Raw genomic sequence first — 23901 nt, 5'->3', positions numbered from 1 at the left:
TATGTGCCAAGCACTGTTCTAAGCACTGGGGTAGAGCAAGATAATCAGGTTGTCCCATGTGGGGCTCACAGTCTTAATCCCCATTTTACAGATGAGGTAATTGAAGCACAGAGAAGTTAAGTGACTTTCCCAGAGTCACACAGCTGACAAGGGGCAGAGGAGGGATTAGAACTCATGACCTCCATCTTTACACTCTATTGCTCCCTCCTAACTGTAATTTATTTTAGTTTCTGTTTTCCCCACTAGATTGCAAGTTTCTAGATGGCTGGGTTCATTTCTACTAATTATATTGTACTCATCTTAGTGCTTAGTATAGTGCTTGGCACACTCTCAGTGTCCAATAAATATGACTGATTGATTGACTGATGACTCTATGATCATGGTAGGAATCTTCCTGACTCTGCCTCTGGCTAAATAGACTCAGGGTGTTACCTTCTTATTCGTGTGACCGGTTGAATATTGTCACATTGAATGCTGTGTGGACTCACAGAGCTAATTTTGCTGATTGTTCTGATATTCAGATACTGAGTGTCAGATGACAGATATTTAGTCTATTGATTTACTGTTTACAATCTAGGTGTTTGTGAGTATAAATTGTATAAATTCATTCATTCAATTTTATTTATTGAGCGCTTACTGTGTGCAGAGCACTGTTCTAAGCACTTGGGAAGTGCAATTCAGCAACAAAGAGACAATCCCTGCCCACAGCGGGCTCACAGTCTAGAAGGGGGGAGACAGGCATAAAAACAAGTAAAGAAGCATCAAAAGCATCCATATAAATGAATAGAATTATAGATATATACACATCAAAGCAAGTAAACAGGCATTAATATAAATTGAATTATAGATATGTACATGTACACATGTACACAAGTGCTGTGGGGCAGGAGTGGGAGTAGAGCAAAGGGAGCGAGCTGGGGCGATGGGGAGGAGAGCTGAGGAAAATGGGGGCTTAGTCTGGGAAGGTCTACAGGAGGAGGCGAGCCTTCAGTAGGGCTTTGAAGGGGGGGAAGTGTGATTGGTGGATTTGAGGAGGGAGGGCATTCCAAGCCAGAAGTAGGACGTGGGCCAGGGGTCGACAGCGGGACAGCCGAGAACAAGGCACAGTAAGAAGGTTAGGACCATAGGAGCAGAGTTTGCGACCTTAATGTAGAAGGAGAGAAGGGAGGTGAGGTAGGAGGGGGCAAGGTGACGGAGAGCTTTGAAGCCAATAGTAAGTGGTTTTTTGCTTGATACGGAGGTTGATAGGCACCCACTGGAGATTTTTGAGGAGGGGGGGTGACATGTCCAGAACGTTTCTGTAGAAAGATAATCCAGACAGGAAAGTGAAGTATAGACTGAAGTGGGGAGAGACAGGAGGTTGGGAGATCAGAAAGAATGCTGATGCAGTAATCCATTCGGGACAAGATGAGTGACTGTACTATCATATTAGTGGTTTGGATGGAGAGAAAAAGGCGGATCTTGGCGATGTTGTGACCAGCAGGTTTTGGTGACAGATTGGATATGTGGGGTGAATGAGAGATCGGAGTTAAGGATGACACCAAGGTTGCAGGCTTGTGAGATGGGAAGGATGGTAGAGCCGTCCACAGTGATGGGAAAGTCAGGGAGAGGACAGGGTTTGGAATGGAAGATAAGGAGCTCAGTCTTGGACATGTTGAGTTTTAGGTGGCCGGAGGACATCCAAGTGGAGATGTCCTGAAGGCAGGAGGAGATGCGAGCCTGGAGGGGGCAGCGAGAGAACGGGGAGGAGATATAGATTTGGGTATCATCCGCATAGCCGCATAGAGATGATAGTTGAAGCCGTTGGGAGCAAATGAGTTCACCAAGGGAGTGAGTATAGATGGAGAATTGAAGGGGACCAAGAACTGTCCCTTGAGGAACCCCTACAGTTAGGGGATGGGAGGGGGAGGAGGAGCGGGGAGAAGGAGCCTGTGAAGGAGACTGAGAATCCCAAGTGCTTAATATAGAACTGTAAGCACTCAATAAATATGATTGACTGATTGATGAATCACACAGTGGGGTTGTCCATAAATGAACCTGAAGACAGCCAGTGAGGGTGGGCCTTTGAGCCTACGTAGCCCTCAGTCGATCAGTCCGTGCTATTTATTGACTGCTGACTGTGAGCCAAGCACTTGAGCCTACGTAGCCCTCAGTCGATCAATCCGTGCTATTTATTGACTGCTGACTGGGAGCCAAGCACTGTACTGGGTGGTTGGTAGAGAACATTTCCTTCAGGTATTACATATAAAGAACAATGACCAAAAGCCCTGATGTGGCTGAGTGGGCGGGGCACCAAATCACTGAGAAAGAGGTTTTTGATGCCTTAATTCACTAGGGATGCTAGGGAAAAATCAATAAACTCATTGCATCACTTTCCTCTTTTGTAAATAAGGGATCATAATGACAGTCCTGCCCTTCACAAGTGTGTAGGGAAAATTTGTGCAATGATATCTATAAAGGATATTGAAGCCAGAGATTGGTGCTCTGAAAATATCACATATGATTATATCAATCAGTATCATGATACCTTTAGCTTGCTTTTAATTTGTGGCCTAATCTAGAGGACGGGAGTACTGCTGAGGTTAGGACTTCTTTCTATATATTCTCTTTTGCTGTAGAATGTCCCCTCATTTGCAAAGTCTCAAGAAATATTGATTTTTGATAATGAGAAGCATTTAAAATTATTCAGTACCCAATCTATGCATTAAAAATTCTTCTACACTTAGATCACACACACACACACAGAGTAATAATGCACTGTAATACTGATAAAATTTTCAGATTTTTAAAAATGGCTCCTATAAATGTCTTTGCCCTTTTCAATTTTAATTGGATACAATAGTTTACTATAACTGATATGTGTCAGTAGGGAAAACTCCAGGGAAATAGAGAGGGTTCTGTGAAATACTTAGAGAAAGACATAATTCATAAAGAGCTATATTTAATTTGTCCCTGCTCCAGAGAAAGAACATTTTTTAGCATGTGGAGGTTACTGTTTAAGAGTCTGCTTATTACATCGTCACTTCAATCTGAATATTCTAAAACAGTATAATATTAATACTGATTCTAAAGTTACCCTTGAAAATCACAGATATTTTATAACTCCCCCACTCCCTAACTTGCACCCTATTTTTTTCTTCTTCTTGTGGGCAGGGATTGTCACTCTTTATTGTTATATTGTACTTTCCCAAGCACTTAGTACAGTGTTCTGCACACAGTAAATGCCTAATAAATACAACTGAATTGAATTATCCCTTTGCCTTTCCATATCATGTTGTCACTCCTGCATCTCCCTTGTCTATATTCCCTCCAAGTTCTCTAACCCTATTTCCTTCCCTCATTCCCTTTTATTCATCATTAACATTGTTCATTGCACAGGAATTTGAGGGACATCCTGGTAAAATGTGGCACAATCCCTGCCTTGAGAATTTTCAAATTAATGGGGGGAAGGCAAAGACCCTTAATCTTATGAAAAGTGTGTGAGTAGAGATGTAAATAGCACACACAGGTGGATAAAGAAATCAATGTAGTTCTGCCCTAGACGATGGACCAGGGAAATAGACCAAAATCCAGTCCTGCCTTCCCCAGATCCTTGATCTCACCTTGGGCAAATGGACATACGATGAAGCTCTACGACAGGGGTGGCCAGACCTCATGAACTAAAGTGCTGCAAATCCCAAACTCAAACTGGATGAGAGCGCCCCAGTGACTGGAGTAACAGTAACCCCAGTAACGCCCCAGTAGCTGGAGAAGCAGCGTGGCTCAGTGGAAAGAGCATGGGCTTTGGAGTCAGGGCTCATGAGTTCGAATCCCAGCTCTGCCACTTGTCGGCTGTGTGACTGTGGGCGAGTCACTTAACTTCTCTGTGCCTCAGTTCCCTCATCTGTAAAATGGGGATTAAGACTGTGAGTCCCACGTGGGACAACCTGATTCCCCTATGTCTACCCCAGCGCTTAGAACAGTGCTCGGCACATAGTAAGCGCTTAACAAATACCAACATTATTATTATTATTATTAACTGGAATGGTGAGCAAGCTCTCTGGTTTTGTGCAAGAGGGAGGGATTGGCAGCGAGCGGTGGAGGGGTAGGGGGATCATGTACCCTTCCCTGGCCCATGTGGCCAGCAGCAAAATCATAAATAATAGAGCATATGTATGTGAGACATAACAATTGATGAAGAACCACAGATTGGCCACTCCTTCATAACATTATTTAATGTGATTCTTTGTCAAACAAATTAATGGAGGAGCAGCATGGCCTAGTGGAAGGAGCATGGGTTTAGGAGTCAGAGGACCTGGGTTCCAATCCCATTTCTGCCACTCACTTGCTGTATTACCTTAGGCCAATCACTTCACTTGCCTGTGCCTCAGTTTTCTCATCTGAAAAATGCATATTCAATATCTGTTCTCCCTCCGACTTAGACTGAGTCCCCTGTGCAACAGGGATTGTGTTTGACCTGATACACTTGTGTCTACCCCAGATGTTATTACAGTGCTTGACACACGATAAGCACTTAACAAATATAGTAATAATAATAAAGATGATGAAATAATAATACAGGGGTGAAGGAAGAAAGAATAGAAGAAATGTGGCAGGCAGAAGGAGAAAACTGAACTGAGAGAGGGGGATGCTGACTCCCTATTGACACAATTTTCCCTTTGAAGAAGACTGCTAGGTCTTCAGAACTATGAGAAAAGAGAGGGAGGTGCAAAAGGGGGCTCAAGTCAATAAATAAGGGAAAAAAGATGACCAAGGGTGTGACATAAGAGAGGAATCATTCCAGTGTCAAATACAGTTGAAGGCTTTAAACAGAGAAATATCAGCAAGGTCTACCAAAGATAAGTAAACTTGCCTTCTATCCACTTTTGTCATACATAAGTAACAGTAACTGGCTTCATCCTTTACATAAATTTCCCCAAGAATGGGAAGAACAGGGACCACGGGCTCCCTTGGACATATTTCTCTATGCACAGGAGCAATGAGCTTTTGCTTTCCCATTTAAAGTAAGACAAGCATTGAGGCCAGGAAGAAGCAGAGAAGACTGAGATCATGGATTTTAAAAATAGAAGGCTAAAGGAAAGGTGCCTCAAGACATTTTAATTCCCAGCTCACAACATGTCAGCCTTCCCTCCAAGTTAGACGGTAGGACACGAGAAAGTATTGAATCATGGTTCACACCTCCTTGGGGAGGCTAAAACAGAAACTGGCTGCTCCTTTTGAGTTAGCTGTTACTTCCCTTTGTCCCTGCTTCTCTTCATACACCTACTTGTTTTGGCTCTTCCTTGTGTGTTTGCCTGCTGTTTGAGTCTGTTGTAATACATGAAGGCAATTAATCAAATGGATTTATTGAGCACTTGCTGTGTGCAGAGCACAGTACATGCACTTAGGAGAATACAATATAACAGAGCTGGCAGACACATTCCCTGCTCACAATGAGCTTACAGTCTAGAGAGAAAGACAGACATTGATATATGTAAATAAATTACAGAGGAGATGTGCTTTTAGTAAGCTTTTGAAGGTGGGGAGAGTGATCATCTGTCAGTTATGAAGAGGGATGAGTTTCCAGGCCAGCGGCAGGATGTAGTCGAGAGGTCAGCAGCGAGATAGACAAGATCAAAGTACAGTGAGTAGGTTGGCATTAGAGAAGTGAAGTGTGTGGGCTGGGTTATAGTAGGAAAGCAGAAAGGTAAGGAAGGAGGGGGGAAGGTGATTGAGTGTTTTAAACCCTATGGCATGGAGTTTCTCTTTGATGAGGAGGTTGATGGGCAATGATGTGTATATATCTATAATTCTATTTATTTATATTGAAGCCTGTTTACCTGTTTTGAGGTCTGTCTCCCCCACTTATAGACTGTAAGCCCAGTATGGGCAGGAATTGTATCTCTTTATTGTTGAATTGTACTTTCTGAGCACTTAGTACAGTGCTCTACACACAATAAGCACTCACTAAATATGATTGAATAAATGAATGAACCACTGGAAGTTCTTGAGGAGTGGGGAAACATGGACTGAACAGTTTTGTAGAAAAGTGATCCAGGCAGCAGAGTGAAGTATGGACTGAAGAAGAGAGAGACAGGAGGCAGGGAGGTCAGCAAGGGGGCTGAATGCAGCAATCTAAGTGGAGTAGGATAAAGGCTTGAATTAACATGGTAGCGGTTTGGATGGAGAGCTTACAATCCAGAGTTGGGGAAATACAGCATATGATCTCCAAGTTATGATGGAAGCCTTTTTACAGACCAGTTACTGCAGTTTCTAGAAACTTTTCAGTGGCATTATGCTTGGAAGGAGCATAGGGGTAGTGGGAAGAGCCCTGGATATCCTCTTAATTCCACTTTTGCCCCTCAGACTTTGTCAGACTGTAAGCTCCTTGTGGGCAGGGAACATGTCTATAAAATCTGCTATATTTTACTCTCCCAAGTGCTTAGTACAGTGTTGTGCACACAGCAAGTGCTCAATAAATACCACTGATAGATTGATGCCTTTCCCAGATTTCATTTTTCACCAGAAAGTTGCTACCTGGCCACATTTCATCATGGGGTCAAACCTGTTGCAGAGTACATAATTGGTGTTCCTCAAGTTCAGATTGTGTTTTGGAGGGAACTCGACATTAAAAGAGCCTCTAAGGTTATACCAGAGGTATTGACATCACTGTATTGTATGTTTTGACTGTCTTGGCAGGGAGCAATTTCAGCAGAGGGCCAAGACTCCATTGACTCTCTCTCAGTAGGAATAAGAGCGCAAGAGCCAGCCCTTTCCATCCATGAAAAAAACATTGGAAAATTGGACACCTTGAAGTCCTAGACAGACAGCTGACCCTTGACAGACAATTGTGTTTGAAGCCTTTTTTTTTTTTTGAAATTCCTCATTCTTTCTTATGAACTCTGTCCATTTTTGAGAGTTGGATTTTTTCCAGTGAATGTATATCTCCACCCTCTCTCCCTCCCCGGATTTTAGATTTTGAACTTGATATCAGGGACAGTGTTTGCTGCTTTTCATAAAACTGTTATCTTTGCTTTGCAGAGTGTTCGGCACCTGGTGTCCTCTATGAATAATTAGGGAGATAATAATAATAATGAGATGATAATGACGATGATGGTGATGATTTGGTAGTGTCCTGATTTGGGAAGCAGTGTGGCTTTGTGGAAAGAGCACAAGCCTGGGAGTCAGAGGCCCTGGGATCTAATCCTGATTTGGCCACTTGTCTTCTGTGTGACCTTGGGCAAGTCACTAAATTTATCTGTGCCTCATTTACCTCATCTGTAAAATGGGACTAAGACTGGGAGCCCAAGTGGGACATGGACTCTGTCCAACCTGATTAGCTTGTACCTACTTAGTACAGTGCCTGGCACAAAGTAAACACTTAGCAAATACTATAAAAAATTACAAAAAACTCCCCTAAGTTGAAAGGATTAATGAGCCTCATGTTGAACATTGTGTCTAGAAACAGGCTAACCTGCCTTAAAACCATATATATCCAGGGCAAACATAGGAAATTTTATTTGACATTGGTAAATGTTAGACCATATTGTTTTCTCTGACATTCGTCAGGCACTAAGTGCATTATCTAAAGTGAATGTCTTCATATATTATCTACAGGCAACACAAATTAATTTCTAAAGATGCCAGATGCTCCTTTATTTATGTAATGTGAAAATTTCTAGATCATGGAGTTGTTTTTCTGTTATGTGGAATTGAAGTATTATAAAAGCGTGATGGAAAAATAACATGACAATCTCTCCATTTCTCCTATTTAACCACCTTTTTTCCGTATTTCACTCTTTATGAACTTGTTCAGTACCATTAACTGTTTCCTGGACAATTCCTTTTTCTTTAACAACATTTGATGTGGCCCACCTGTAGTCAGATATAAACCAGAAGAGCAGCTGGTTTAGATCTGCTTACAGATGGGCCACATCAAGTGTTGTTAAAGAAAAAAAGAATTGTCAAGGAGAGAGAATAATCGTAGTGAAGACGTTGATGGAGAATGAAACGTGAAAAAAATTGTAAAGCAGAGGAAATGGGGAGATTCATTTTATTATTTTTTCCATCGTGCACCACTTCCTTGTGCAAATTGAGAGCATTAAATATATGTGTGAAAAAACACCCCTCTACTAATCCTTCTACAAAATGGAATTAACTGCAATTTACTTAATCACTTAGCTGTAATTGGATCATGATAGGATTCAGGGTTTAGATTAAGTACTATTCCCTTCGGTGCATGAGAAGATGCCAAATGGCCCTTTCTACTCTGGACAGATTCATGTCAAACTTCTTAAAATCTTAGTTTTTCATAGACAGTAGTGAAATTGGGCTCTAAGGAATGGTAAGGTGGGAGATATTTACTTGGTTGCATGGAGAAAGGATTTCACAACAAACAGGCCCAGAACAATGGCTGCCCTGATGGTCACTCCCTTGACTAATCAAATTAGGAGACTATTAGTAAATAATAGATTTATTTGGGTAATGGTCTCTGATAGACAATTCAGTTAGCTGCCTTGAGTGACCTAGAGATCTGGAGACAGAGCATACTCCATTCTGCCAAAATGCATGTTATCACTGCATGTTTTGGCTTGAAAGTTGTTAGGGCATTAAGGAATGTTTGCCTGACAACAAGTACCTGTTTGGATACAGCATCAGAAGAAAGTGTAGCACCAGGCTCAGTGATTACTGCAGTGTGAATTTTCCTTAATGCTTTTATAAAAATAGCACACCCACTATATGGGAGAACTGAATGGTGTAGTTCTACTTTGAATATTCAAGAAAAGTCTCTTTTGAGGCAGGGTTACTGTCTTAAAATTACCTGATTGGTATGAAGACATGGTGCGAAGGGAAAAATGGAAGCAAAGATTCAGAGTAAATCAAGTATACAATAGTCCACTAACTGCTAATCAGGGTTTCTGGATTTTTTCCCTCTAGAGTCAATAGACCTGGAGACTTTCTCCAGCTATGCATGTCTCGATATAGGAGGGGTGAATCATTCAGAAGTCTCACTCAGATCTCTCATTACATCCTCCAACTACTAAGCACTCAATACAGTGCTTTGCACTCGGTAGAAGCTCAATAATGACCATTGATTGATTGATCAGGGTGGTAATCATAAGTGTTATAGAATAAGAATTGGTCTTTTTCCTCATCAAGCTCTTCTTTCCTTTTACACTTCTTTCAGCATTTTATTGATGGCTTTCCCCCCCCTCTTTTCTTTTCATATTCAAACAGGTGGCCTCTGCATTGCACAGTCATTGAAAATCCCTCAGGATCGGAAAGACAAGTCCGTTGATTTTGACAGAATTATCAAACAGCTCCTGGAGACACCCAACTCCAGAGTCATTGTGATTTTTGCCAACGATGAGGATATAAAGTAAGAATGACAGATGAAATGAGCTAATTTGCACTTGACAATAATTGAAGCACTATGTAATAAAGAGGAGTGGAAAAGAAAACAGCACTGAATGAAAGATATTACTCTACTGATGCATAGAGATGATACACAAAATCTAATATCAACTGCAATATATGAAATCATAGGGAATGATGTAAAAAGCATGTCACTGGCATGCATTTTTCTTTTTTCTTTTATTTTTCCCCATTTAGCAAACTGCATTGCATCATTTTTAGAGTGAAAAGACAAGTAGATGCATTGAAGTTTTATGATTGCTTTACAATTCTAACAAAATTGGAGGCAGATGTTTCAGCAAAGTAGTGTCTGTGGCAGACAAAATGCATATAGTTGCTTGTAACAGAAAAGGAATCATAAGAAAAATATCTATTTTGCAATTGTTATTCCACTGATTTAGTATCACTTCTATGAAATGCCATTTCCTAATTCTCAGGGCAGAGAAGAGGGTGTTGTTTTGGGGCGTGATGTTTGGCTAACCAAGTCATTTAACCCCTTTGTACCTCATTTTACTCAATTGTAAAGTGGGTACAATAATAAGAATGTTTAAGAAGGAGAGCAGTATACAATCTTTCTTTGTGATCATATAGTGAAATGGCTAGGGTTGTAAAATGTTCCAAGTACTCAGCATAAAAGATTATAAGCATGCAGTTGCATCCATTTTTATTATTGTTGTTCCATATTCTATGTCATAGTATTTATAATTATGCTGTCTCAGGCAAATTACATGTCTTCCAAAGTATGATTTGGGACACTGGCATTTCAATTTGCTCATAACCCTTACCCTAATGTTTCTTTTTAGAATCTTTGAGTTCTGGGCAGCACATCGTGTGCATTCTTGGAACATTAATTTTGTGCAAGAGTATCAGGGAGATGACATTAACTTTTGGATTTTTAAAGCCAAGAGGGAGATCCTATTCAGAAGTTGTTATGATCATTTGTCATTTGGATTTTAATAGCTCTGGATTTGTTTACTTTAATGAGTGTCTTCTTTCAGGTTATTCAGCAGCCTTCTGTTGTTTGTTTTTTACTGTTTGATTTGCAAAGTGCAAATACTTAAATGTTGTTCCCTGTCATTTGGCATTAACATGTGGAATTTAATGCTCCTTTCCACAGGCAGATCCTTGCAGCAGCAAAAAGAGCTGATCAAGTGGGTCATTTTCTGTGGGTGGGATCAGACAGTTGGGGCTCGAAAATAAATCTGTTAAATCAGCAAGAAGACATTGCTGAAGGAGCAATCACCATTGTGCCGAAGAGAGCAACGATAGATGGTAAGACCCTGATTTTGATTGTTTCTCTTTCTTGGAATTTGTCTGCAATTTGGGGCCATGAATGATTGATAGTAGGTAACTGTATGACTCTCATATGGACCAAAACACATTTGCAGGCTCACTGCTTATCTGTTATATATTCAGTTAGCACAGAGCATAGTTCCCATGAAACCTAAATAAGTCTAAAAACCCTGTTGTGTTCCTAAAAGTTGTTGTTGCCATTTCAAAGGTCATGCATTATTTTCACAATAGCAAAGTTACTATCATGTATTTTTACATTTGTGCCACAGGAGTTTTCAGATAGGACACCATTACACTTAATAAGAAATAAAAAAAAACCCACCACAGTATAATATATGACCTAGGAAAATAAATCCTCCTTCTAATTTGTCTATTGCTTTCGTAGCAGGATAATGACATGAAATGTGTCCTAACAATCCCTTTCAAGATCCCTTCCAGAGTATACCGGCTCTTTTGACTTCCTGTAATGCTTCTAATAAGCAGTTATGTGTCTGCCCTGCCTTTAAGTGGGCTTTGAAAAAAATCCTGCCTAATTGATATCCTTCTGGGTTAACAAAACTTGCTGATTCCAATTTATGTTCTCATTTACTTTAAAAAGAAAAGTTCTTTATGAAGTAGACACTGTGTAAAGGAAAAAAAAAAAAGAATCCTCCTTTTGGTACTTGGATTTGTATTCCTTTTTGTCAGGCCAGCTCTCCAAAGATTCCTTGGAACATGTTTCACACGTTAAAATGAGCTCTATCATTTGACTCAAAGAGAGATCAAATATTTGCATTCCTTTCTACTCTGCCTCCACTATAATCTAATTATTTATTCTACTCAGAAGGCCACCAGGAACTGAAAGGTCTGTGTGAGATTTGTTGAAAGCCCAGGTGGCTTGTATTTCCAAGTTCTATTCCTACATTCTCCAGGAGAAACAGGATGCTTGAATTATTTACATGTTACATGGTTGGTACTGAATTTGAATTCACAAAGTCCTCTCTCCCAAGACATTTTCCAAAAGCAGAGTGTATTTCATAAAGTCAGGACAAATAAATTAGTAGTCACCCAGCAATTGAAAGCTAGTTCTTTTCAATGTGGACTCATTCCTCCTCCATCCCTTTCCTGCAGTAAACATTTTAGAACCCTTGAGTAATTAGCTAGTGAAGTATGAAAATATAGACTCATAGAGCATTTCTGTACTTCTATCATGAAACCCTCAGTGAACAAAGCCACAGCTGATAACTTCTGTTCAGGTAGAAGGAGGCTGAATTTTGTTTGTTTGTTTGCTTTTTCTCTTAGAGTGATGTCTAGTCAAGGAATAATACAGTGATCAGGTGAACTACAGTCCTTCAAAATTTTATCTCAAAATCAGATTGATTATGCACTGATTTACCTCTCCAGGTCTTTTTTCTCTGAAGACAATTGGAAATGGCAGCAGCAGTGTAAATTAAGTGCAGGGATTTTCCACACACGTGAAGGTTAAAATGGAAGGTTGTGTTACAACTGTTGAATTCATTCTACAGTGCTGATACCTTGAAAATGTCTCTGCCATTAAACAGGCACTGTGTTGAACAGGCCCCTTTCAATTTAACTACTCCTTTGAACCTGTCACCTCAACAGCCAAGTGTTAAATAGGAAGAGCTTTATTTTTCTTCCTTAGAATCTTTTCATTACTCGTTTATGAATAACTTTAATGTCATATGATGTTTCCTATATATTTTTTGTTCTTAGGATAGGAGCCACAAAAAGTCTATGGTCCCAGCATCTTGGGGCTACTGACTGGTTTCATCTCATGAGCCCAGGCCTTTTTTGTCATTTTTACTTCCCCACTGCTTGATGAGCCAGGAAATCATAGGCCTCATCTTTGGCTCGGTGTTGCCCCATTAACCAAGGCATTCAGTGATCTTCAGCTTTGTAGTCTTTCATAAGTAGAAAGAGATCAAGACTTCATTAAAGAGCTTCTTTCCAAGAATTGTGCTTTGATATATCCTTGTTCTGCTGGGAACTGGTTAGGCTCAATGGTTGGCATCTTGTAGCATATTTCATAATGGTAAATAGAGCCGACATAACGAAGAATGGTTTTTCAGAAGGCACAGCAATGGTGGCAACTTTCAGATAGTTCTGAAGAGCAGTTTAGTTTTGACGTAAATTTGAAATATTTAGAAAATTGCTCCTGTCAAAGCAGGATATCAGATTTTCCCTGGAGATTTTCGTATTTACTCATTTTAAGTGACTCAAACTACTTCAGGAATGCAGCCCTTTTATCACTTTTCTTTGCCTACTTTCTGGAACAAGGACACTCTTAGACTTTTATATATTTTATTAAATGTGTTCATTGATGGTGGAAAAAAAAATCAAAAACATTGTCCTTGCACTAAGCTGTAATTGCATATATTGTGATGGTCTTCCTGAGAAAGGGGATATTCAAAAGTGCACAGAAGCAAAACTATAAAATTTCAGAGATAATGATTCTTCTTGTAGAAACAGTTAAATTGGAAACATTGTATCCCCAGTGGTGTGTGATTTAATGGAGCAAAACAGATATGTATTGATAAAATGATCAAATTGATACCCCACCCACTAGGCTTGATGAATCTCTTTCAACATAAATCTTATCTTGGTTGCAATAGTCAGTACAAACCCAAGATGTGACAATGAAAATGAAGAAAACTGCTATGAACTAACCTTTACCAAGGATAGCCTACCCTCAACCAAAGATTTTCATCAACACCATAGAATGTAATGCTATTAGGTCATTCATTCTATCGTATTTATTGAGCGCTTACTATGTACAGAGCACTGTACTAAGCACTTGGAATGTACAATTTGGCAACACATGAAGACAATCTCTGCCCAACAACGGGCTCACAGTCTAAACGGGGGAGACAGACAACATAACAAGACAAAACAAAACAGTTATAGTATATAACTAGGAGTTGTGTTTCCTAGGCATTATGCTACCCAAAAGTAAGGCTTAAAGAAAGCCTCTTGGAAGAGATGTGATTTTAGGTGACCTTTGAACTTGGGGAGAGAAGTGGTGTGACAGAATATGAAGGGAGAAGAAGTTCTAGGCGAGAGGGAGGACGTGGGCAATGGGTCAGTGGTGGGAAAAATGAGATTTAGGTATAAAGATTAGGTTGGTGTTACAGAAGCAAAGTATGTGGATTGGCTTGGAATAGGGGATCAACAAGGTATTATAGGCAGGAGAGAGCTGATTGAGTGCCTTAAAGCCAATGGTGAAGAGTTTCTGTTTAATGTGGGAGTGAATGAGCAACTGCTGGAGGTTCTGGAGGAGTGCGGAGATGTGGACTGGATGTTTCTTCAGAAAAAAGATCTGATCAGCAGAGTGAAGTAAGGGCTGGAGTGGGGAAAGACAAGATGCAGGGAGGTCCGCACGATGACTGATGCAGAGTCAAGGTGATATGAGTTAAGTGCTTGGGTTAACATGGTAGCAGTTTGGATGGAGAGGGGAGGACAGATTTTTAGTGAAGTTGTGAAGGTTGAACTGACAGGATTTCATAAGCGATTAACTATATGGGTTGAATAAGACAGATGGGTCGAGGATAATCCATCTGTCCATCTCCCCCGATTAGACTGTAAGCCCGTCAAACGGCAGGGACTGTCTCTATCTGTTGCCGACTTGTTCATCCCAAGCACTTAGTACAGTGCTCTGCACATAGTAAGCGCTCAATAAATACTATTGAATGAATGAATGAATGAATGAATAATGCTTGGATGAGCAGGGGAGAAGTTTGGTCGGAGAGGAATGAGCAAATTTTAGAGACGTGAAGATAGTGGAACGTCTGATTTATAGAGCAGTTTAATCTGTGTGATCTCTAAGCCACTGCACCATTAAATGAGAATAATAATAATAATAATGTTGGTATTTGTTAAGCGCTTACTATGTGCCGAGCACTGTTCTAAGCGCTGGGGTAGACACAGGGGAATCAGGATGTCCCACGTAGGGCTCACAGTCTTAATCCCCATTTTACAGATGAGGTAACTGAGGCACAGAGAAGTTAAGTGACTTGCCCACAGCCACACAGCTGACAAGTGGCGGAGCCGGGATTCGAACTCATGACCTCTGACTCCAAAGCCCGTGCTCTTTCCACTGAGCCACGCAGAAGCTGCGTTGCCTAGTGGAAAGAGCAAGGGCTTGGATTCAGAGGACCTGGGTTCTAATCCCAGCTCTGCCACTTGTCTGCTGTGTGACCTTGGGCAATTCACTTCACTTCTCTGTGTTTCAGCTCCCTCATCTGCAAAATGGAGATTCAGTACCTGTTCTCCCATCTAATTAGACTGTGATCCCCATTTGGGATCTGATTCTCTTGTATCTACTCCACCTCTCGGTACAATGCTTGGCACATAGTAAGTGCTTAACAAATGCCAAAGATGTTATCATTATTATGGAAAGACTGGTCACCAAAAATGAGGTCCTGGAACAAAGACATCAGAAGTAAGGCAGTGCTCAATTGCCTCATTGTTCACTGCTTTGAGTCTGATGGATTGACCTTCATTCCACGACCTCACTGTTGGTGATCCTCACTGTTAGTGGAAAAAGCACAAGACTGGCAGTGAGGAGACCCAAGTTCTAGTCATAGCTGCTACACTTGACTGCTGTATGACCTTGGGCAAATCACTTAACTTTTTTGGGCCTCAGTTTCCTCATAACAAGTATCTTCCCCATTAGATTGTGAGCTCCACAAGGGACAGGGACTATGGCTGATCTGATTGAATTAAACAGCATGGCTTAGTGGCAAGAGCACAGGCTTGGGAGTCAGAGGTTGTGGGTTCTAATCCCGGCTCCACCATTTATCAGCTGTGTGACTTTGGGCAAGTTGCTTAACTTCTCTGTGCCTCAGTTCCCTAAATCTGTAAAATGGGGATTAAGACTGTGAGCCCCATGTGGGACAACCTGATTACCTTGTATCTAGCCCGGCACTTAGAATAGTGCTCGGCACATAGTAAGCGCTTAACAAATACCATCAGTATTATTATTATGTTTATTACATCTACTCCTTTTGCTTAGCCGCCATGGTATGCCATTACAACTGTCTCTATTATTATTATTATTATCATTCTATATTGCCATTTAACATTAGCTAAGGTATGAGAGTGGCATTGATAGTGGAAACTGTGATTAATCTAGGTTTCAAAGCCTTAAAAAAAATTGGACACTGCACTTATTTTATTGACCTTCAGTTTTTTGTGAAGCTTGATTGACATCTCATTCTATTGCACAGTCTCATCAAACATGCTGAATTTCTTGATTCAATTTTTCACATCTGTGTATTTTCATCATTGGACAATGTACAATCTAGGTAACATAATTCGTTGATAGAATTCAGCAGGATATCTTTGGTCAAGCAGTTACATCACCTCGTTCTTTAGGGTACTAAATATGGACCACCTAAATAGTTATTTAAAATTTCTATTTCAAGGGCAAATATATTAATAATTAGTGGTAATCAGCATTGCTGAGATTATATTTGGACAGGAGAGGAGTTAGAGAGAAAAGGAATTCAGCTGCAATTTGTGGAAATTTATATCTGAATGAAATTGGGAGAGGGGAGCTGTGTTAAATGATTATAGCACCATGAACCTTTTGTCAAGGTTTTTGAAATTGGTAAATGAGTTATCAAGAAAATATTAATGCATTTTAAACTACAACTATGTTTTCTTTTAAAAAAGAAAACACTTCAGTTCCCTCATTTGGCCCAAACAAGACAACATAGAAATGGCAAAAAGGCTTAATAATATTTTCCAATTCCATTTTTGGTGTCAGATTTCTACTTCTAAATATTTTTCTGTCAATCTCCTTCCATTAGAGTTTTTTTTGTTGTTGTACTTTCCTGAGTGCTTAATATGGTGCATTACAGACAGTGGATGTTCAATAAATACTGTTACTACGACTCCTACTCCTTACATATCTTTTTTCACTTTCGATTATTTTGGTCAATTCTCTAGACCGAGCAGGGTCATTTTCTGGAAACATCCTCTTCACTCTAGCATTATATCCTTAGATTAATCTCCACCACATTTTAAAGTGGTCCTTGTCCATAGTCAATAAATACTCCTTGTGCATTGGCTATTTTCTCTGTCTCTGACTTTATTCTTCACTGGGTTGCAATTAATTAATCAATGAAAGGTATTTATTGAGCACTTAGTATGTGCAGGGCATTCAATGGCTTGCAATAAGGATCTAGATCAGAAAAATAAACTGACAGCCCATCTTCAAATATTATCATGTGCATGTACTTATGTGCATTTGTCTGGATCCACAAATAAACAAATACTTATTTCTAAATCTCAAACTGCTCCTCCGATATCAGATGCTCTTCATCAGGGTGTGTTACTTTCACTGTTCATTGATAGCCTCAATGAGTACCTTGAGGAAAGGGTAGTGGACTAGGAACTGTAACTTAGAGAAGAGAAGCTTTTCTTCATTTTAGTATTAAAAAAGTCATCTTGTAGAATCCATTCATGGAAATAATGTTAGATAGCTTTTAATCAGTCAATCATATTTATTGATTACTGTATGCAGAGCACTGTACTAAGCACTTAAGAGGGTGCAGTATATAAGAGTTGGTAGACATCTTTCCTGCCCACAAGGAGCTCACGGTTTAAAGGGAGAGGTAGATATTAAAATGAATTACAGATATGTACATAAATGCTGTAGAGCTGAAGATAGGAGGAATATCAAGTGCAAGAGTGAAGCAGAGAGGAGAGGGAATAGGGGAGATGATGGTTTAATCAGGGAAGGTCTCTTGGAGGACATGTGATTTTAATAAGGCAACACACAACACACCTCTTTTTCTTATTCCAGAAGTTTTTTCACCATTCCCCCATTTCCCTCTTCAATGCCCTCAGCCCATTCTTTGTCTGCCTCCTAAACAGCAACTCATAGAATTTCAAGATTCCTGATTTTTAAAAATAGTTTTACAAATTATAACCTAAAGTTTCTTAACTCCTAGTATTTTTTACTTAGTCTAGGGATGACTTTAAAAAACTCTTCATATTTCTGAAGACAGTTGTTGAGATGATACTGATCACATGTTTTCCATGTCCACTGAGATATGAACAAGAGCAAATGGGTTTATGTTAAAACAGCAAAGTATTAAGAAATAACTTTTTGACTCTCAGGGTGATCAAATACAGGAGCAAGACTATTCAGGATGGTGTTAGAGTTTCCATTCAAGGAGAAGAGACTCATACCTGGCTTGGGTAGTTTGGTCATTCTCCCATTTCAAATCAGGGGGCTTGACCTGATCATCTCTCAGGATTTTTTTATATCTCTATTAGTAATGATTCTATAAATGATTACTAAATCCTCCCACAACTCATGGTATTGGATGAACGAGTGGTTTTATAGAATATACCCTTTGCCTGTAAGGAATTTTCAAGTCCAGTTCAGATAAAGGACAAACATAAATCTGAAATGGCTATATGTGGTGCAGTGGAATGCGGTGCCTTTGGTTAGAAGTCTCCATAGTCTTAATTCAAATTCAGGCTCCAAAATGGTAAATGTGTGCAGGACAGGGACTCTAACAATATGCAAGAAAAAATTATTTTATTTGGTTTCTCTTCCTTGGGAGGGTATTCAATGAAACATAGCTTAAATTATGTGCTTCTTTCTTTCCACTAGTTATCTGCCTGTAGATTTTTGTGGAGGCAAGAGGACCAGTGAGGTCAGAGTTTTTTAGAAAATGCAAAGAGTAAGACTTTTAGAGGTAATCACAAAGAAGAAAAGGTATTCATCTGAAATTTGAAAGGAGATGAGAAATCAAGGACTTGGAGAGTACCAGGCAGGTTGCTAGAGAAGATAAGAGCAGCAGAGGTTAAGGATTTCATTCCAACATTATGTATATAAAGGAGTAGAGAAAAGAATTGCATGGATGGTTGACTAGTTGAATGAGCAAAAAAGGGACAGTACTGGAGTGGAAAAAAAAAGTTTGCGACATGAGTCAAAAAAGTGAAATAATTCAGTAAGTGAAAGACAAAAAAGGGTTCAGACATCTTGCCACCTGAAATTTACTGTACGAAATACTACCAGTAACAAACGGGTACAAATCTACTTTCCAGTGCAGTAGCTATTTTCTTATCACTAAGACAAGGAAACAGTTTTCATCTGATATCAACATTTAGGAATTCATTGTTCTGAAACTATCATTTGACAGAGATAAGTTAAATGACTTCTGATGGTAATACACTAAGTTCTCTAATGCAGGAGTTGTTTTCTTAAACCCTGAATTAAGGAAAATTTGATTATACTGCATACACCTTGACCAACACCATTTTTTTATAGTATTTGTTAAGCACTTACTACATGGCAGACACTCTCCTAAGCGCTGGGAGAGATGCAAGTTAATTAGGTTGGACTCAGTCCCTGTCCCATGTAGAGCTCACAGTCTTAATCCCCATTTTATAGATGAGGTAATTGAGGCACAGAGAAGTGAAGTGACTAGCCCAAGGTCACACAGCAGACAAGTGGCAAAGTGCATGTGCACAGTTGTTTCTTTCAAGATCATGCCATGATTTATCCATGTAGATTTCTGATGTTGGAAGAGTGTTCCTTAACTCCTAAACAACATTCTCTCGAGGAGGCATAGTAAAGCTGTTTATTATGTTGTAGGTAGGGAATGACTAATCCCGGCTCTGCTTCTTATCAACTGTATGACTTTGGGCAAGTCACTTAACTTCTCTGTGCTTCAGTTACCTCATCTGTAAAATGGGGATTAGGTCTGTGAGCCTCATGTGGGACAACCTGATTACCTTGTATCTACCCCAGCGCTTAGAACAGTGCTCGGCACCTAGTAAACACTCAATAAATATGATTGAGTGAAGGGATTGTCTCTATCTGTTGCCATATTGTACATTCCAAGTGCTTAGTACAGTGCTCTGCACATAGTAAGCACTCAATAAATACTATTGAATGAATCGAATGAATGAATAAATTATTGAAGAATTGATTGGACCGTTACCTTCCATTATCATTTCAAAAAGCTCTCTTATTTTTCCAAAAGTTGCAATAAAGATAGTTACTTCAAATATTTTATATATATGTATATATATTTATATATCAATACAGTGATTAATTTGTATTTATTGGGCACTTATTCTGTTCAGAGAACACTGTAAAAAGAGTACAATACATTGCTGCTCTCAAGGAGCTAATAGTCTAGAGAGGGAGATAGACATTACAATAAATTACAAGTAGCAGGAGCAATGGGACTTAAAGAGATGTACAAAAGTGCTATGGTGGTTTTTTTTTTTTAAGGTTCTAAAGGCTATGAAAATAGGCTCCACTTAGTAAGCACTTCATAAATACCATGGCTTGATTAAAAATTTGAGGTCTAGAGAGACACATAATAATAATAATAATGTTGGTATTTGTTAAGCGCTTACTGTGTGCCGAGCACTGTTCTAAGCGCTGGGGTAGACACAGGGGAGTCAGGTTATCCCACGTGGGCCTCACAGTTTTAATCCCCATTTTACAGATGAGGTAACTGAGACACCGCGAAGTGAAGTGACTTGCCCAAAGTCACACAGCTAACCAGTGGCTGAGCCGGGATTCGAACCCATGACCTCTGACTCCAAAGCCCGTGCTCTTTCCACTGAGCCATGCTGCTTCACTGGATGTGATCTCTTGCTAAGTGTGGTGGTTTCAGGAGAGATGGGACAATCCTGCGCCCAGAGTTCCATCTGAGGTTTGACTCTGGATGGTCAAGTCATGCCTACTCCAGAGTCTGAGCAGGATGTCAGGATTTAGGGATGCCCTGCCTCTCCCACTATTTTATCCTCACTCCATGTTGGCAACATCTAGTTGTGATAAAAAATAATACGTTTCCATCAGTGGCAGAGCCGAGATTAAGAGGTTAAGGGGAAGTATGAGGTCTGGCTTGGACCTACATTTCCTAGAGAACTGGAGGCTTTCTTTTCCAGGAATCACTTCAGAATGAGAGCCAATCAAATTGGTGGGCCATTTGGGATCTCCTGGAGCCCATCCTAGATTGGAAATGCATGCTCCATATCACTTACAATCACAGATCTCCCAATTTTGAGGTATATGCTTATCTGTAATAGCAACCTTCTAAATTATGCCTGAATGGTCCATGTTCTAGAACTGCCTCAGGTAAATTTCCTACACCAATTACGCTTATGCAAAGTATTCGACAACAGTTCTGGGTCATTCTCTCACCACGCCCCAGAATGATTTTTTTTTCCAAACTAGTTTATGTTTTGTCTGGGATGGCATTGTTATTGCTTTGACTCTCCAGTGTCACTTGATTTATTGCTAGATAGTACGTTGCACTGGCCATTTGGTCTTGTGGTTAAAACTTTCTTGTCAAAAGCCAATTGAAATTGGTCATTCTAATCACTGGGAAGTCTTATAAGAAATTGATTGAATCCCTTTGCAAATTTTCTCTGCTGTATAAAGCATTTTTATAGAATTGTTTTATTTACATCCTGGGAGTCAGAATTTCATAATACAAAGCGAAGTGAAAATTTGGCACTTATCTGGTATTTGGGTACTGAAGCCCACCAAGCCAGATAGCCGAAGTCTTTTTCCTCTGTAGTGTATGCCATACTTTCTAAATTTTCCAAATTTTTATCTTCAGTTTTACTTGATTGGAAATGATTATATCAATCATGAGGGCAGAAAATTTCATCTTTTTGTGCCTCCATCAGGCAGTTACTCTTTTTTTTTTTCACTTCATTTTTCCATCTTATCAAAAACTGGGTTTGGGGCCCAATCTGTAGCTTAGTGTTAATGAAGGCACATGCCAGTAGTCACCTCTCTCTGCACAGTGCTCCTGGTAATAATATGCTGACTTAATAATAGGGATAATCTCACCTAGATGGTAGAGAGTAGCTCAGGCTCTCCCACAGTCCCTTTCAGATCCTGTCACCCCACTGCTGGTGGTGTGCAAGATGGTGGGCAAGAGGTGAACAGGACTGACAGAGCACTTACAGACATGAGCTGTTGAGTGGCTGCATTGCTGAACCAATCAGGAGCACTCATTTGTGCTCCCACAAATACAACTGAGCATTTTCAAAGGGAAGAGTGCTGATTTATGCACACACATGAGTTATCAATTCCCCTTGTATTGGATTGAAAGTAAAACTGGGGGCAATTATTATGTTTAAGCGACTGGTGGCTTTGCTCCCATCTTTTTAGTTTTCCAAGCTCCCTGCAGTTTGCTTGCTGAAGAAACAAGGATTGATTTGTTCAGCACAAGGAGAGGTTTGCTTACACCGGGAAGTTCAATATTACATGGATCTGGATGTAATGATTATTTGGGTTCAAATATGGTTGCTGACCCTGAACCCTAAACTGGCTTCCTATGAGCAGTAATTAAACAATGAGTTGCTGAATTGAATTTTTCTGGCTATTTAGAGTTTTCCAAACTACGGATGAACACAAGCTTTGAGGGTTGCTCCTTTTTTCTCCATTAGCTACTGAGTTTGTTCTTGGCTTTAAAGAAACACTTGCTTAAATCAAATCATGAATAACAGAATTTGATGAACAGAACCAGGCACATGGTATATTCTAATCAATGGTTACTCAAGGGAATAGTGAGAGAAAAAGAAACCCAACTTTTCTAAAGAAAAAAAAAACCCACTACCCCTTCTGCCACTCAAATGCACAACAATTGCCTCATGGTTAAGTTAAATCATCCTTAAATTAGATGAATGAGAGCCTTAGAAATTAGCATCTGTTGAACAATAGTATCCAAAGACATACTTTTTTGAAAAACAAAACAAAACTAGGTTAATCAAGTTTAGCAGACAAAGTTTTATTTGAAAGCTTCAATTAAAGCTAGTAATTGAATAAGTATCTTATTTGTTTCAATGATGGGCTAATTTTCTTTTGAATTCTTATTAGCTAAATCAAAATATAAATGCAGGTTGGTTACTCTTGTTTCATTTTTCAAATGCTGAAAAAGCATTTCATTGTTTAGCATGAACAATCATTTTGGGGCCTAGAATAATGACTTTGGGAATTCCCTTCACGTATATATAGCTGGCTAGTTTATAGCCTCAGCTTGAAGGTCACTTGACATTTGCACATTGGCTTAAGTATTACCTTTCAGTGCTACAAGAATCCTCCTGAAATGGCTTCTCAGCCAAATACCATATTTGTCAGGCAGACAGACCTGTCTCCAAATTGCATTTACAGATGGTATTCTCAGATGGTATTGCATTTTGAAGCAATGCAGTGTTCCACTTTAAAAGGCTTGAATGAAGGCCTTGATGAGAATGTGATCAGGTTTTGGGATGCAATAATTGGAGATAAATTTTATTATTCAGCATTTGTATATTGAGAAGTTATGAAGCATATTATCAATATAATGCAATTCCATTTTCAGGAAACTCTAGTTTGCATCTTTAAAAGAAATTCAGTTCAGGACACAAAATTGGCTTAAAATTGGTTAATGCTTGATTTTTCTTATGCAGAAATATGGTGAAAATAATACAGCCAATGTTCCCACAGTTAAAACTCAGCAGGAGTAGTCTTTGAGGCCAAAGTTTATTTATCCTGGTGGACATTCTTCCTGTGTTGTTCCGAAAACAAACTCAGTCCTTAGATGATAATGAGCCCAGTGGAAAATAGTGGAATTTGCACTTTTTTGATTTGTATACTTAGGCTTACTCATTTTGCATTGATACATTTAATATTTCTCAATTTCAAGTGTTTTCCTAATTTTAATCAATGTTATAAATAAGTTATGTGAAGAAATGCTTTCAAATGCATTCATCTTTCCCAATCCAAAATAGTGTTTTAAAATCAGAACTTCCAAAATTAGGGTTTCATTTTTGGTTTTGAATATTACATAGTAGTCTATGACTGATTTGCTATTAATCAACAGTATTTATCAATAATAATAATAATGCTGGTATTTGTTAAGTGCTTACTATGTGCCAAGCACCATTCTAAGCGCTGGAGTAGATACAAGGTAATCACATTGTTCCAAGTGGGGCTCACAGTCTTAATCACCATTTTACAGGTGAGGTAACCGAGACACAGAGAAGTTAAGTGACTTGCCCAAAGTCACACAGCTGACAAGTGGCAGAGCTGGGATTAGAACCTGTGACCTCTGACTCCCAATCCAGTGCTTTTTCCACTAAGCCACACTGCTTCTCTAATAATAACATTTGTTAAATGCTTACTGTATGCCAAGGGTAGATGCAGGGTAATCAGGTTGTCCCAGGTGGGGTGCACAGACTCAA

General features: G+C 39.5%; 1 protein-coding gene across 2 annotated transcripts in view; it reads left to right on the top strand.

Annotated features, from left to right (window-relative positions):
• GRM7 (glutamate metabotropic receptor 7) overlaps nt 1-23901 on the top strand; it is a 780988-nt gene that overhangs the window by 363793 nt on the left and 393294 nt on the right. For both annotated transcript variants that reach the window (XM_029052142.2, XM_029052141.2), the window contains exons 3-4: nt 9217-9358; nt 10511-10665. In XM_029052142.2, the coding sequence (XP_028907975.1) occupies nt 9217-9358; nt 10511-10665 (297 nt within the window). The remainder of the gene's footprint in view (nt 1-9216; nt 9359-10510; nt 10666-23901) is intronic.

This window comes from Ornithorhynchus anatinus, chromosome X1 (genome assembly GCF_004115215.2).
Source record: "Ornithorhynchus anatinus isolate Pmale09 chromosome X1, mOrnAna1.pri.v4, whole genome shotgun sequence".
NCBI classification, from domain to species: Eukaryota; Metazoa; Chordata; class Mammalia; order Monotremata; family Ornithorhynchidae; genus Ornithorhynchus; species Ornithorhynchus anatinus.
Note: the sequence above shows the minus strand (reverse complement) of the source record. Positions and strands in the feature narration are given on the sequence as shown.